At 46.4% G+C, this 12,399-nt stretch overlaps 3 protein-coding genes across 3 annotated transcripts; 1 reads left to right on the top strand and 2 right to left on the bottom strand.

Annotated features, from left to right (window-relative positions):
* The first annotated feature begins 517 nt into the window (after positions 1-517).
* LOC103993812 (probable xyloglucan endotransglucosylase/hydrolase protein 7) lies at positions 518-2,644 on the top strand. The gene is made up of 4 exons (XM_009414005.3): positions 518-1,097; positions 1,194-1,294; positions 1,374-1,570; positions 2,044-2,644. The coding sequence occupies exons 1-4, from the start codon at positions 926-928 to the stop codon at positions 2,432-2,434; spliced, it is 861 nt and encodes a 286-aa protein (XP_009412280.2). The 5' UTR covers positions 518-925; the 3' UTR covers positions 2,435-2,644.
* Positions 2,645-3,178: 534 nt separating this feature from the next.
* On the bottom strand, positions 3,179-5,862 carry LOC135588881 (homeobox protein knotted-1-like 6). The gene is made up of 5 exons (XM_065081227.1): positions 5,635-5,862; positions 5,453-5,575; positions 5,232-5,373; positions 3,438-3,694; positions 3,179-3,373 (listed from the first exon to the last, which is right to left on the bottom strand). Exons 1-5 carry the CDS (start codon positions 5,860-5,862, stop codon positions 3,179-3,181), a joined length of 945 nt encoding a protein of 314 aa, XP_064937299.1.
* Positions 5,863-7,840: 1,978 nt separating this feature from the next.
* On the bottom strand, positions 7,841-9,262 carry LOC135680719 (homeobox-leucine zipper protein HOX19-like). Its single transcript, XM_065194860.1, has 3 exons — positions 8,678-9,262; positions 8,473-8,552; positions 7,841-8,353 (listed from the first exon to the last, which is right to left on the bottom strand). Exons 1-3 carry the CDS (start codon positions 9,122-9,124, stop codon positions 8,065-8,067), a joined length of 816 nt encoding a protein of 271 aa, XP_065050932.1. The 5' UTR covers positions 9,125-9,262; the 3' UTR covers positions 7,841-8,064.
* Positions 9,263-12,399: the final 3,137 nt, after the last annotated feature.

The following is a 12,399-nucleotide window of genomic DNA, read 5'->3' as shown; positions in this document are numbered from 1 at the left end:
ATTATTTAGAATAATAAGATGCTTCACAGAAATTTTATCATGTTAAATATTCATTTAACAAGCTTAAGTTAATCACTACTAATTATGATTATTATCGATTATCAATTTGAAACTTATACATATAATAATCTCTTAGGATTTTGCCATCATAATATAATTAAAGGGTACTAAAATCAGTTTATATATACATATAATCTTTTTAATTTACTGGTATATAATAATTGTACAGTTAAAAATTATGGGGATAAATAAACCATCAAGTTTTGGAGAGAAAGAGAGAGGAAACACCACTCGATCTCAAAAGACAGAAGGGAGCCTGTTTGGGCCCAGACACAGTCGCTCACTGCTGCTGCCGTCCGCCTTGCGCCCGTAGTCTTTCGCCACGTCACCAGTCGGATAAGCCCCGACTCGAGACCGTCGGTACCGGGCCCCAGCGATTGGACGTGTCGCGCAAAGACAGGGCAATGAAACAACAGGAAATGAAATGAAACCGGACGCACCGCACGGTGCCGTCGGTCGTTCCACGCTGGGCGCCGCTGGCGTACGCCGGCAGCCCACTAGTCGCGAGCTCGCCACGCATCCGTCCGATCCATGCCCGTACGGCCCTCATTCTCTGCATCTGGCCCTTTGCCAGCAGCATAAATCTCCGTCTCCGCCTTCCATGTCCCAAGGGAAAACGAGCAAGCCTGCGACGCGTACGAGACAAGCCGAGGGTTAAACATAGCATCGCCATGAGAAGATCGTAAAGCTTGAGGGCCCCGAGACGGCATGCCGTGAGCTGGAAGGCCAAGGCCGTCATGGGGCACTTCATCTTAATGAAGCCATCGCAATCCCTTGCCTCCTTTTCTCCACTATAAAAGCAACCCACCTTCAGATCTCTCCTCACTGGCTTCTAGCTTCTACGACTAGTAGGCGGAGGCGCAGAATGGGTCGCACCACCGTACTGTCTCTTACCTTCTTCCTCCTTGCCCTCGTCGCCATAGTCGGCGCACGGCCGGCCACTTTCCTTCAAGATTTCCGCATCACCTGGGCAGAAACTCACATCAAGCAGCTGCAAGGAGGCACTGCAATCCAGCTGATGCTGGACCCGTCCTCAGGTACTGAGATCAGCTTCTCATCTGTATACTTTGCCAACATCTTACTGCAGTACATATGCATCGTCCAACTTCTCCTCATTCTCCGGAGTGACTCAGGTTGTGGGTTTGCCTCCAACAAGCAGTACCAGGACGGCCGCGTTAGCATGAAGATTAAGCTCATCCCTGCCGACTCCGCCGGCACTGTCACCGCTTTCTATGTTCGTCGGTCGTATAGCATTCTTCAAGTCTTGATTTTACGTCGTATGATTAGGTTGGAATGATCGATGGATTCTGCAGATGAACTCGGACACCGACACCGTTCGTGACGAGCTGGACTTCGAGTTCCTGGGGAACCGGAGCGGGCAGCCATACACAGTGCAGACTAATATCTACGCTCATGGGAAGGGCGACCGCGAGCAGAGAGTCAACCTTTGGTTCGATCCCGCTGCAGACTACCACACCTATTCAATCCTTTGGAACCATTACCACGTCGTGTAAGCTCTTCTCCTTCCATATCTACTTCTCTGTAAATTCATGTCATACGTTTCAGAATCAAAATGGAGTACCCGATGAAAGAGCGACGTTAATGGTGTGCGCATCCAAACAAAGTACCCAAAAGGAGAGACCGCATGAATAGGCTTCTGTTTCGTTTCAAAGGCAACCGAATCATTTGATCCCCATGCAACTGTGAATATATTCTTCTTGTTGCCAAGATACGAGTGAATTGCATGACGGCATGTCGATAGATATGGACATGTTAGCTTGTGTCATGCGCCTTATGAATGCTGTGCACGATAGATCTATCCATATAACACCACCGACCCAACTATAGCAGAAGTACGATGCGTTACAGTAACATTTAGACGGTTGACTTGGGCTGAAATGTGCACCCGTTCACGCGATGCAGTAAAGATGACATCTTTTCTAACTTGAGTTGCTGCTTTGGTTATTGCTCTCTGCCGTTCAGTTTCTCCGTCGACGACGTGCCGATTAGGGTGTACAAGAACAACGAGGGCAGGGGGGTACCGTACCCCAAGGCGCAGCCCATGGGGGTGTACTCCACGCTCTGGGAGGCCGACGACTGGGCGACGCGAGGCGGGCTGGAGAAGATCGACTGGAGCAAGGCGCCCTTCTACGCCTACTACAAGGACTTCGACATCGAGGGCTGCGCCGTTCCCGGCCCCGCCAACTGCGCCTCCAACCCCAGCAACTGGTGGGAGGGGGCGGCGTACCGGCAGCTGAGCTCCGAGCAAGCCAGGAAGTACAGGTGGGTGAGGACCAAGTACATGATCTACGACTACTGCACCGACAAGTCCCGGTACCCAGTCCCCCCGCCGGAATGCCTCTCTGGGATCTGAGATAAAAGTGTGTTTGTGTGTGTGTGTGTTTTGCCCACATTTGCGCCGAGCTGAAAGGAATCATACAATACGGCGACGCCAGTGACATATAGCAAGGTGGTGTATTGTCTCTACCAGTTTACGTTCTCCATTGTGTGCGTATGTGATATCAGTTTCTGCTATACCGAGGAAGCTTTATATATATATACATATCCTACTCTTTATTGTGTGTGACCGGTGATTACATCTCGTAAACCTGTGGTGTTCAAAAGACTTATGTAGCAGTGGTGGGTCCTACAAATAAGACTCATTGCGAAGTGATGGATCTTGTGGTGGAACCCACCATTTACTGCTGAGACCGAGTCCCCATAAAATCGATCCTCACTTGATGATCACCGAAATCAAATAGGTATTCTGCAAGCCTTTGCCTCGTCCTATCAATCACCTTTCACTTTAATGCCGCCTTCATCAACTTCTGCGAGCATTAGATGGACGTAGACCGACATCCTTGACCGGGATACTCGGACTTGTTTTTTATTTGACCCACAATGGCATGACCGTTGTATCGACGTCCTTGATGTCAACGTGGAAGTCAACTTAATCATGCAACTGTATCATGCAGCTTAGCTCGTACGTAAACCGAAAGCAGCAACACAAGAAGTACAACTCAAAACTACGATGCAGTCATCGACAACATGGAAGATCAACAGTACTCGATCTAATCGAATCGCTAAGGACGACATCATCAGTATCTGTGGTTAGAGATCAGAAACCAAGGCGATACAGGCCGTCGCCATTGAAGTGCCCATCCATGTACAGAGAGGCAGCAGCAGCGCTTGGGCCTTGGAACCCATCCATCACCACAAACTGCATCTCCTCCGATGGCTTCCAGTGCCGCTTTCTCTGGTTGATGAACCAGTTATCGATCTGCTTCATATCGAGTCCGGTGGACTCCGCTAACTCCGGTGTTCATATTTGCAAGCACATTACTATCACCTCATGGAGAAGAAAGCAGCAGAAGAGCACTTACCGAGGGATACGGCCATTTGTAATGCAACTCCCACCAGTTGAGCAGCTGCTGCCGAGCATCCATGGGGAGCTTCCCTTTCTTCTTCTTCTTCGAGAGCTCTTGCCGGAGGCTGCTCAAGCATCCACCACACTTCGTCAGAAGATGATGCTTCAGCTCTTGGTCTTCAGTGCATGGGCCAAGCTCGGGGATGTCCATCTCCTCATCACTGCCTTCTTGGTCTTCTTCCACGGGATAAACTCCAAACTTCTCTTCTGGTAACCAAGCAAGAGAAGACACACACCGAAAGACTCCACAGTCACTACTGAAATATATTTGCCATATCGGTCCCTTCCTGGAGACTATATTGGGCTCGCACACTTCAATGTGGCAGGAGCTAACAATGGATGTGTTCATGTGTGACATCTTGTAAGAGAGTTTGACAATAAACCGGAAAAACTAGCAAAATATGTGAATGCAAGAGAACAGTTATTGAAGTTAATTTCTTCGGTGTCATCTTCAGGAAGAAAAAGTCAGCAAAGATTTCCATTAGTATCCAGGAAAAAGGTTTGGGGGAACAAATGTCGCAATACAATACGGTATGATTCTAGTGGAATAATAAGCTTGCTTACAACAACAAATGCAAGAACTTTGTATTCTACTCATCAGGATGCACAGTTAGCGAATCTGTCCTGCCTTGTGCAGATTAAGGATTATGTCAAATATAATTGCATCTGGGCAGGATGAAATTGACCTGATGATCGCTTTCGGAGTTGTTTTCATGTGGCCATCATGTCCCATCATGCATTGCAAGCCACAGTGCAATACCAAAAGCTTGTTAGGAGAAAGTAAGCACTCTAAACTAAATTTAATGTCATTCTATTGGAGAGATCCTATTCCTCGCACAGTAGTTTATTCAGGAATTAAATCTTCAAACTAATTTGTATTGTTACCATCAATGTGTTTACAAGAGAGCCGGCACTCAGAAATAGGTTGTTTTCTCATGTCATTTCAAGAACCAGTGAGACACAGAGCAAATCAACAGTGATAGGAAGATGTTATCTACCACTGTGTGTTGTCTGAATTAATGAAGCTGTTGACATCTTAAAACTTTGGTAGATTTACCACAACCTCATACAAAGCGGATAGAGTTGTCTGGTTAATTGATCACATGAGATGGAGCATGTACAGTCCCCGAAGGATGACTTGGTTGTTCTTGAGGTTAAAGAAAGGCGATCAAGATGTTCTTCTTGAAACCCTACACATTTAGGTCCTCTCTCTCTCTCTCTCTCATGAATCTTTTCAGCGGGGCTTCCTCCCTTACGACATTTTTCTACCAGATAAATGACATTTCAAGACATGTGTATACATCGATTGGATCAAGTATTATATTGTTCAGAATCATGAGGAAGACTCGATAGATTATAGGCCAAAAAGAAATGGGTTAAGTAACATTAATGCAATAAAAGCGGCCTGTGCAGATCTTTCATTCAGTGTTGCGGGAAATAAGGGATTCTCCTCGTAAAGTTGCACGTACTTCGGCTTACTGACATACGACAGGAGCGCACCTCGGCATTGCAGTGTTGAAGCCTCAACCAGTCCCAAACCCAAAGTCTAAACCTTCGCTTTCAACTTTTCCATATGGAGAAAGGTTTGGGAGAAGTAAATATAAACCCAATATTTATGTGTGCATGAATTCCTCTGACGTCTTTTTGGTGATCACCATTGCTTTTGTTTCTTCTTCGACTTCCCCTTCTTCCAAGTAAAGCTTTGACCTCACTACTTTTTCCATCAAAATGAAGGTTTAATTACCGTTAGACGTTATGGGAAGGGAGCCACCGTCGACCGAGATGGAGTTGAGCTGAGATTCTACACTCCGGAGGAACGCCATGGCTTCTTGCAGTGGCCTCGACAGCTCTTCTTCGTACTTGACGAGCATATCATGGCACGCCTCCTATCACAACCCATCAGGCAAAGAAACACGTGGCATAGGAAATGGAAGGCAACGTCAATAAGGGAGATCGAGTTTACACCATGAACTGATCGAGCTCGGGGTCCGGCGCTGCATCCCGGCAGATCAAACTTGCTCGCTGCCTCATATCAAACTCCTGAGCAACGGCCGACAGCCGAGCAGCTACCTCTGGTGGTGCTCCCACCTGCAAGCACGTGATGAGATAATTGTTGGCAGAAGGAAGCGGTGAGAGGAAGCTCGGACCATGTTGATGATGTGTTCCTTCTGGCATTCTACGTAAGCAGAGACAAGGCTGGAGCACTGCGGGTGGGAGATGATCTTGGCCTTGATGGCGTGATCGTCGCCCTGAGGGATTCGCGAAGTGGAAGCTCCTTGGGGTTTGGGTTGGAGAAGGTTGGGGTTTTCGTGGTGGTCGCTGATGAGAAAAGAGTTGATGGGGTTGCAGTATGCGGTTGAGGGAGTTGCTACCATTGCATCTGCTGCAGCAACAACAATACTACTTTGTCTGGCCGTAGAGGAAGAGGTGCACAGCAAACCTCCCCACGGATTGCCTCCCGGTTGGGAAACTCCTCCACTCCCGAGCATCAAACTCACCAAAATATACGAAGAATCAAGTAGAATAAGGCTACGAGAAAACACGAGAATCCCTAGCCAGACATGAGAACACTGAGAAGCAGGGAGAGGCCGAGGGAGGGAGATGGGCTGGAAAGCAACTCCAGGCACACGCACGCACGAACACAGAGCACAGAGAGAAGGACAGGAAGGGTGACTGCAAGTGTGGTGCGTTTCTTTTCGCAGGTCAAATCATGCAGATTGGATTTAGCTTTCCAGTGGCGGTAGAAAGACACCCCCGCATTCCTCCCAGACTCCCATCCCCATTAGCTCATCTCATTTGCAGTGGTGTTCCGATCAACCACCAGCACTGCCCATGCAAGATCGAAATCCTGCAAGTCTCCCCGTTCTTCCATTATTTGACGAGACTCCTGCCATAGTGTTCCTCTGGTGGTGAACGAAAAGTGACATTGATATGGTGCATTTTGGTACCATCCACATAGCAACAGACAAAGGATCTTCAAACTGACGAAAAATGACACCTCAGACCCGAACATGACGATCAAGCGACCTCTACGTTGTTCGTCGTCGTACGGGTCAACATCGAACACGCTAAAGCTGCTCTACGAAATATGGGATATCATCGACCCATACAGCGTCGGACATCCCGAGGTTGTTCTGCAAAACTCGGGACGATGCCGCACGGTGCCAACACATACGGGTCGATCAAGGCTCGATTGTAGGGTACGAGTCACCCTCTCGAGAAATCGACAGTTATTAAAGGACCACGTACGATTGATCGCCCCGTTATAAATATAAAAGCCAAATCTCTTACCAATAAGAAGGGACTTCAACCACTTAACTCTCTTTCATTTTTCATTAAAAATTAACTTAAGCTTTAAAGAGATCGGATCGAAAAACTTTCCCCCCGACCTTGACCTGAGTGCAAAGGTTGGCGACGCAAACGCAGGCAACGACATTCGCAATCCAACCCAACCCAACGTCTACCTCGACTACCAAAGTTCTCACGTGAAGCACCCTTGAACATTCAGGATCGATGATCCCTCGACCACGGCATAAAGGTGCAACGATAAACATCATCCCATTTCTTCGTGCACCTGCTTTGTTTATTTATATATATATGTCTTATCGAACTACTCTGACCTGAGAACTTGTTGTCAGCATAAGTAGGAGAAGAAGTAATCATAAACGAGATGGAGGGGAGTGCGGAATGACAGGGAGGTTGTAGGTTAGGGTTCGGGAATGAAGTAGAAGACATGATATGGAAAAGATGCATGATGGATCATAGTTGATATGACATCTTGTCTATTTCGCAGGCGTATCATAGTGCATATGAGTTGAAGTCTGAACCGTACAAATTTATTTCTCTCTGGAGATACCTATCTCCCCTATGGATTAATTGTCGATAGAAGCTTTTTAATTGAGTTTAATAAGTGGGGCCCAGAAAAGACAACCACGACTTATTTCGTGGCCTCCAATTCTACCGAGACTCATGTCGTGTGGGACCAACGTCACGTGGGTGTGACCCACCCATAGTCATCCAATCAATCAGGTATGAATGCCTTATCCATCCATGATTTCTCACTTTCATTCATGCCTTTCCCCACACGCTTTCTTCTCCCTCCTTTCCTCCGCATCTTCCGTCCCAGTCACCGGACAACGGTCGCGTGAGCCGCCGCCCCCCTCCCGCCCCGCCCCTCCCTCCCCCACACCCCCCACACACACACTGCTCCCACATCGAAGCAAGGAAAACGCAAGCGTGTATGCCTCCCTCCATAGGAAAGGTCACGGCTTCCTGCGTCGTCCCCGTACACTGCATGACACAGAATAACACGAAGCTTCCTTGCTTCCTCCTTCCACCAGCGTGGATAGCAAGAACAAGAAAGATTATTTATACTCGGTGTTACAGTCAAATACATGGGGTTACCGTAGGAAACTATAGCAGAGTTTCTTGATTTCTATCTTCGTGCAGGCAAAGCCAGGTTAGAGAGAGAATTGGCGCATGAGTATCAAGTGTTATTCCCAAAGCCCGAGGAAGAAAGAGTGGGGCGGGTCATGCATGCGGTACTGGGTGCGAGGAGCAGAGTCTTCCCACGCTAGCTAACATGTTGCCGAATGGATGAAGGGATTGAAGAAGCGAGGAGTTGGTGGTGCCGCCGCGAATTCTTCGGCACCGCCGCTGTTGCAGCTGTCGGCAGAGCCTCCAACCCTGTTGCAGGAAGGGCACATGGTGAGGGTGGCCGCCGGAAGCTGCATGTAGATCGGCGGCGTGAACTTGAGGGCCTTCAGCTCCTGCAGCTCCTTCCGCAGCCTCCGGTTCTCGACGGTCAGCGACTCGCAGCACCTCTTCAGGAGCTCGCGGTCGACTTCCGTCTGCTTCAGCTTAGTCCTGGGTGTCACGCGATCGTTAGATATGACGATCCAAATGAGATCAACCAAGTTGTATGTGATTTCAACGGGCGTGCGTGCGTGCGTGCGTGGTGTTACACACGAGAAACAGACACAAACCTTGCTCTCCTGTTCTGGAACCATACTTCCACCTGCCGTGGCCGAAGATTCAATTGCTTGGCCAAGGCATGCTTCTGTTTCTGCATGCTCATCGAATTAAAAGACGGTCAATGGTCAGTAGAGAGAGAGAGAGAGAGAGAGAGAGAGAGAGAGAGAGAGAGAGAGAGACTGTCATGTTTCATAGAACACTGCTCTTGGGACTCACAGGATTGAGGTTACTGTGCTCCTTGAACCTGTCTTCCAACATGGCCGACTGCTCCTTTGTGAGCCTAAGTTTCTTCCTGCCACTGCCATCGTTATCGTCGTCGCGTGCTCCTCGAAAGGTGGCCAGCTCTACCTCGGCTTCCTCGCCTCCCACGACCTCCTTCTCCTTCTTGATCGTCGGAGGGTAGGCAGCGGAAAACGACGAGACCGTGCTGTGACTGAGAGGAGATGACGGTCGCAGCTGACCACCTTCCACGCACCCCTTGTAAGCTTCCGCCTCATGCACGGCTTCGCCCCCGCATCCCTCATCGGAGAGGCTTAACGTGAGCGATGCCTGCCTCTGAGCCATGGATCGATGATCCGTCGACCACGTGGTGCTCTTTCCGCCGATGCCCAATTCGAGACTGAGGCCGGTATCGCACAATTCCACCTCTCTGCTCTTTTCCATGCTTCGTTCAGTTTCTTCCCCTCTTCAATTCACTCTATCTCTCTCTCTCCTGTATATATTATAGTCTTCTTCTTCTTCTTCTTCTTCTTCACGAGAAAGAGACAGGGTGATGGTGTTGATGGGGCTTGTGGTGAGAATATGGGATGAGAATAAGATCGAGTCTCACGAACATGTATGTAGACTACAGACGTTGACAAAAGGAAGCAACCTAACTCCCCTGCACTAAAGAAAAGGAAGGGCCAAAGACCAGCTATCTCCTGGAAGAGGAGGCAGGAAGAGGGAGATGACTGCGTGGATTCACATGGGAAAGGGTGCAACAAGTACATGAAATTATTACCCAAAAGCACCAAGTGTGTGATCTTGCCTCCCTTTTCACATCCCACCCACTCCTTGCGATCTCATTAACCGCTGCCCTTCCTTTTCCATTTCCCTTTCCCTTTCCCTTTCACTCCTCCCCTCATCTGCGACCTTCTTTTCTCCTTTATCCACTCATATCCAAAGCTTCTGTAGCTCATGGTGCACATGAGGTGTTGGCTCTCTCTGCAAGTACATGTGGCTTCTGCCCTCCGCTTGTCCCGGCTTTCCTCGGCAAGTGACGGTGGCGGTGAGGTGGACCGATGAACTAATGCCACGGGCTCACTTGCACCGTGTCTCGCTTCCAAGAGGAAACCGAACGGATGTGAGATGTAAACTACAGCTGCAGGCCATGAGATTTTGGGAAGATCCAGCGAAGTGACACTTCTCCTAAACCATTAAGCCGATGCTTGCTGAGCCACTAAAGTACGCGTGCAATGACCTCTCCCTCTCTCTCCGCCCACCGCTCCTCCTCCATAATGTGAATGCATCGATGACAAGTGCAGAATGAACAGCCAATGTCGTCTAATTGCACTCACTGTAAGCGTGCATACAAAGGTATGAGAAGTCCGACAAACCAGTATCTAATGACCTATCAAAGAATAATTGTTTCAACCACGTCAACCCAAACCACATAATATCAATGCAAGTACATAATACTACCGGTGAGAGTTTGGGAGTCAACAAGTACAAGATAATATAGTATTTTTCTTTCTTACTTGGATCAAAAACACTAAAATAATCTATGTCAACATGTTAAAGAGAAACTATATCATGCTATGATAAGACATAATAAATAATTATTAACACTGTGATATATGAGAAATACATATACTAAAGGAACAAAGATTTATTTCTTTGCTTATTTTATGTTTCCTTGTTCTCTTCACTGTGAAAACCCACCCACCCACCCACCTACATTGATTACAAAAGATGAAAAAGCCAAAGTGGGCACCAACCCATGATCACCCTAATAATCTCGGTCAACATCCAATCAAATCTTCCACACTTAGCCACCCATCTTTCTTCAACATCAACATGGCTAACCACGTCGAGGAATCCACGCTTATAGGTGTGGAGAGAAGGGGCAAACCCATTTCAATTTCCACCCTCGGATTAATTGGGTCTCATTCATTTTCACATCCCCATCACCAAATCCCCATATCTTAGGTGGACCCTCTTTCTTTCTCTCGCAATAATAAACTTGCATGAATCAGTCAACTTGGTTACTATCAATCTGCCTTTGTTCCTGATGCACTTATTGCAAGAGAAAAAGGGTGCACATGAATGATAGAATGTCAACGAGTAAGATTGTTCATGTTTGGACAATCTTATTATATATATCGGATAAAGCTTCATGTTTGGACCACCCTACGTGAATTAGGCAACCACCACTTTAACTATGATGTTGATCATTCTTTGCATTATCTCACTTTTGTTAAAGTTGGAGACTATATGGTCCATCACAATGTTCCCGATATATATACTTTCGCAGACATAAAAACTAAGAAAGGAAGCCATAGTAAGGGCACGAAAACTTAGTAATCTTGCTGGTGAAGCAATTTAATGTCTTGAAGTGTCTCGATCGACTTCTTAAGCAAGGCAACAAGGGTATGCACTTGGACGGATGAAGTCGCATTCAAAGGCAGAGACTACGACATTAAAAGACAAGAGACTGCGAAGACAAAACCACTGTCTCGTTGCGGTGATGGGTCAAATTGTAGACACTGCACACCTGTAAGGAATGACTCGTTAGGTGGAAGGAGAATCCACCTACCTACTTACTACATTTCGACTCGATCGACATGTCGATGATCAAAGGGTTTAGTTCATGGCCACGTATGTCTCTTGTTGATGCTGACGACGAGGAATATTTGAGTGGCGTCGACGTTTACAGCAAGATATCATGCGAGAGTTCTGAGTAGACGAGAACGGAAGTAAAGACTCGTAATGAGATGCATGCATGACTAACACTGACACGAATCTTAAAGCACGTGTTCCTCGTATTATTGATTTTTTTAAAAAACAATATTAGCGAATTCCAAGAGAAAAATCGTTCTTTCGAGTATAAAAAATACTATAAAACTATTAAACATATCATAACTAACAATATAATCTTATTTATAAGATGTAACTAAACACTATAATTTATTTGTTATAATTCCTGAAGTGTCTATTGATCCGTAAACTAAGCTGATTTAATTCTTTACTTAATTATGTTATTTTGGTGGATATGTAAAATATGATTATAGTGTTTTAGTGAAAGTATAAAAAATACTATAAAACTATTAATAATATTATAACTAACAATATAAATCTTATATACGGAGGATTATTAATAAGATGTAAACCAAAAACTGTTTTATTTATCTTACGAAAGAAAAATATTTCAGGTATTATGACGAATAAGAAACATTCATTACGAATTAAATATAAAATATGGGATGTCTGAATTTTCAGGAGAATTCATCATTCTTTAAATTTGATTTACAATAGAATATGCCCCATACTCATGCATGGTCAAAGACCCTCTTTGTGATCACCTTTTGGCTTCCACCGTAGTTACTATTGACGTGACTCCATGGAGAGATGTACCGTAATCACGCGTTAATGGACCATGGCATCTCTCTACAGACTCCCCCACTACAACCGTAAAACACGGCATTAGCAAAAGCAACCAGAACAAAATACAACAAAAGCTCCTTATCCAATGATCTAACATTTTATTCCGGGCTTGGGTTCGATTAACTTTTATCAGTGACATTTTACGTGGAGTTAGTGAGTGGTCGAATTTGTTGGTGAATCTTTACGCTATGATCGAGGTGTCAACACGGTTCAGTCTAGTCCCGAATGCCCAAGGTTGCTCACGCGGATGTTCAGGTCATGTCAACGTTAGGTCGAGTTAGGTCCAAGCATCGTCT

The sequence above is a fragment of the Musa acuminata genome, chromosome BXJ1-8 (assembly GCF_036884655.1).
Source record: "Musa acuminata AAA Group cultivar baxijiao chromosome BXJ1-8, Cavendish_Baxijiao_AAA, whole genome shotgun sequence".
NCBI lineage: Eukaryota > Viridiplantae > Streptophyta > Magnoliopsida > Zingiberales > Musaceae > Musa > Musa acuminata.
This window is presented reverse-complemented; position numbering and strand designations above follow the sequence as displayed.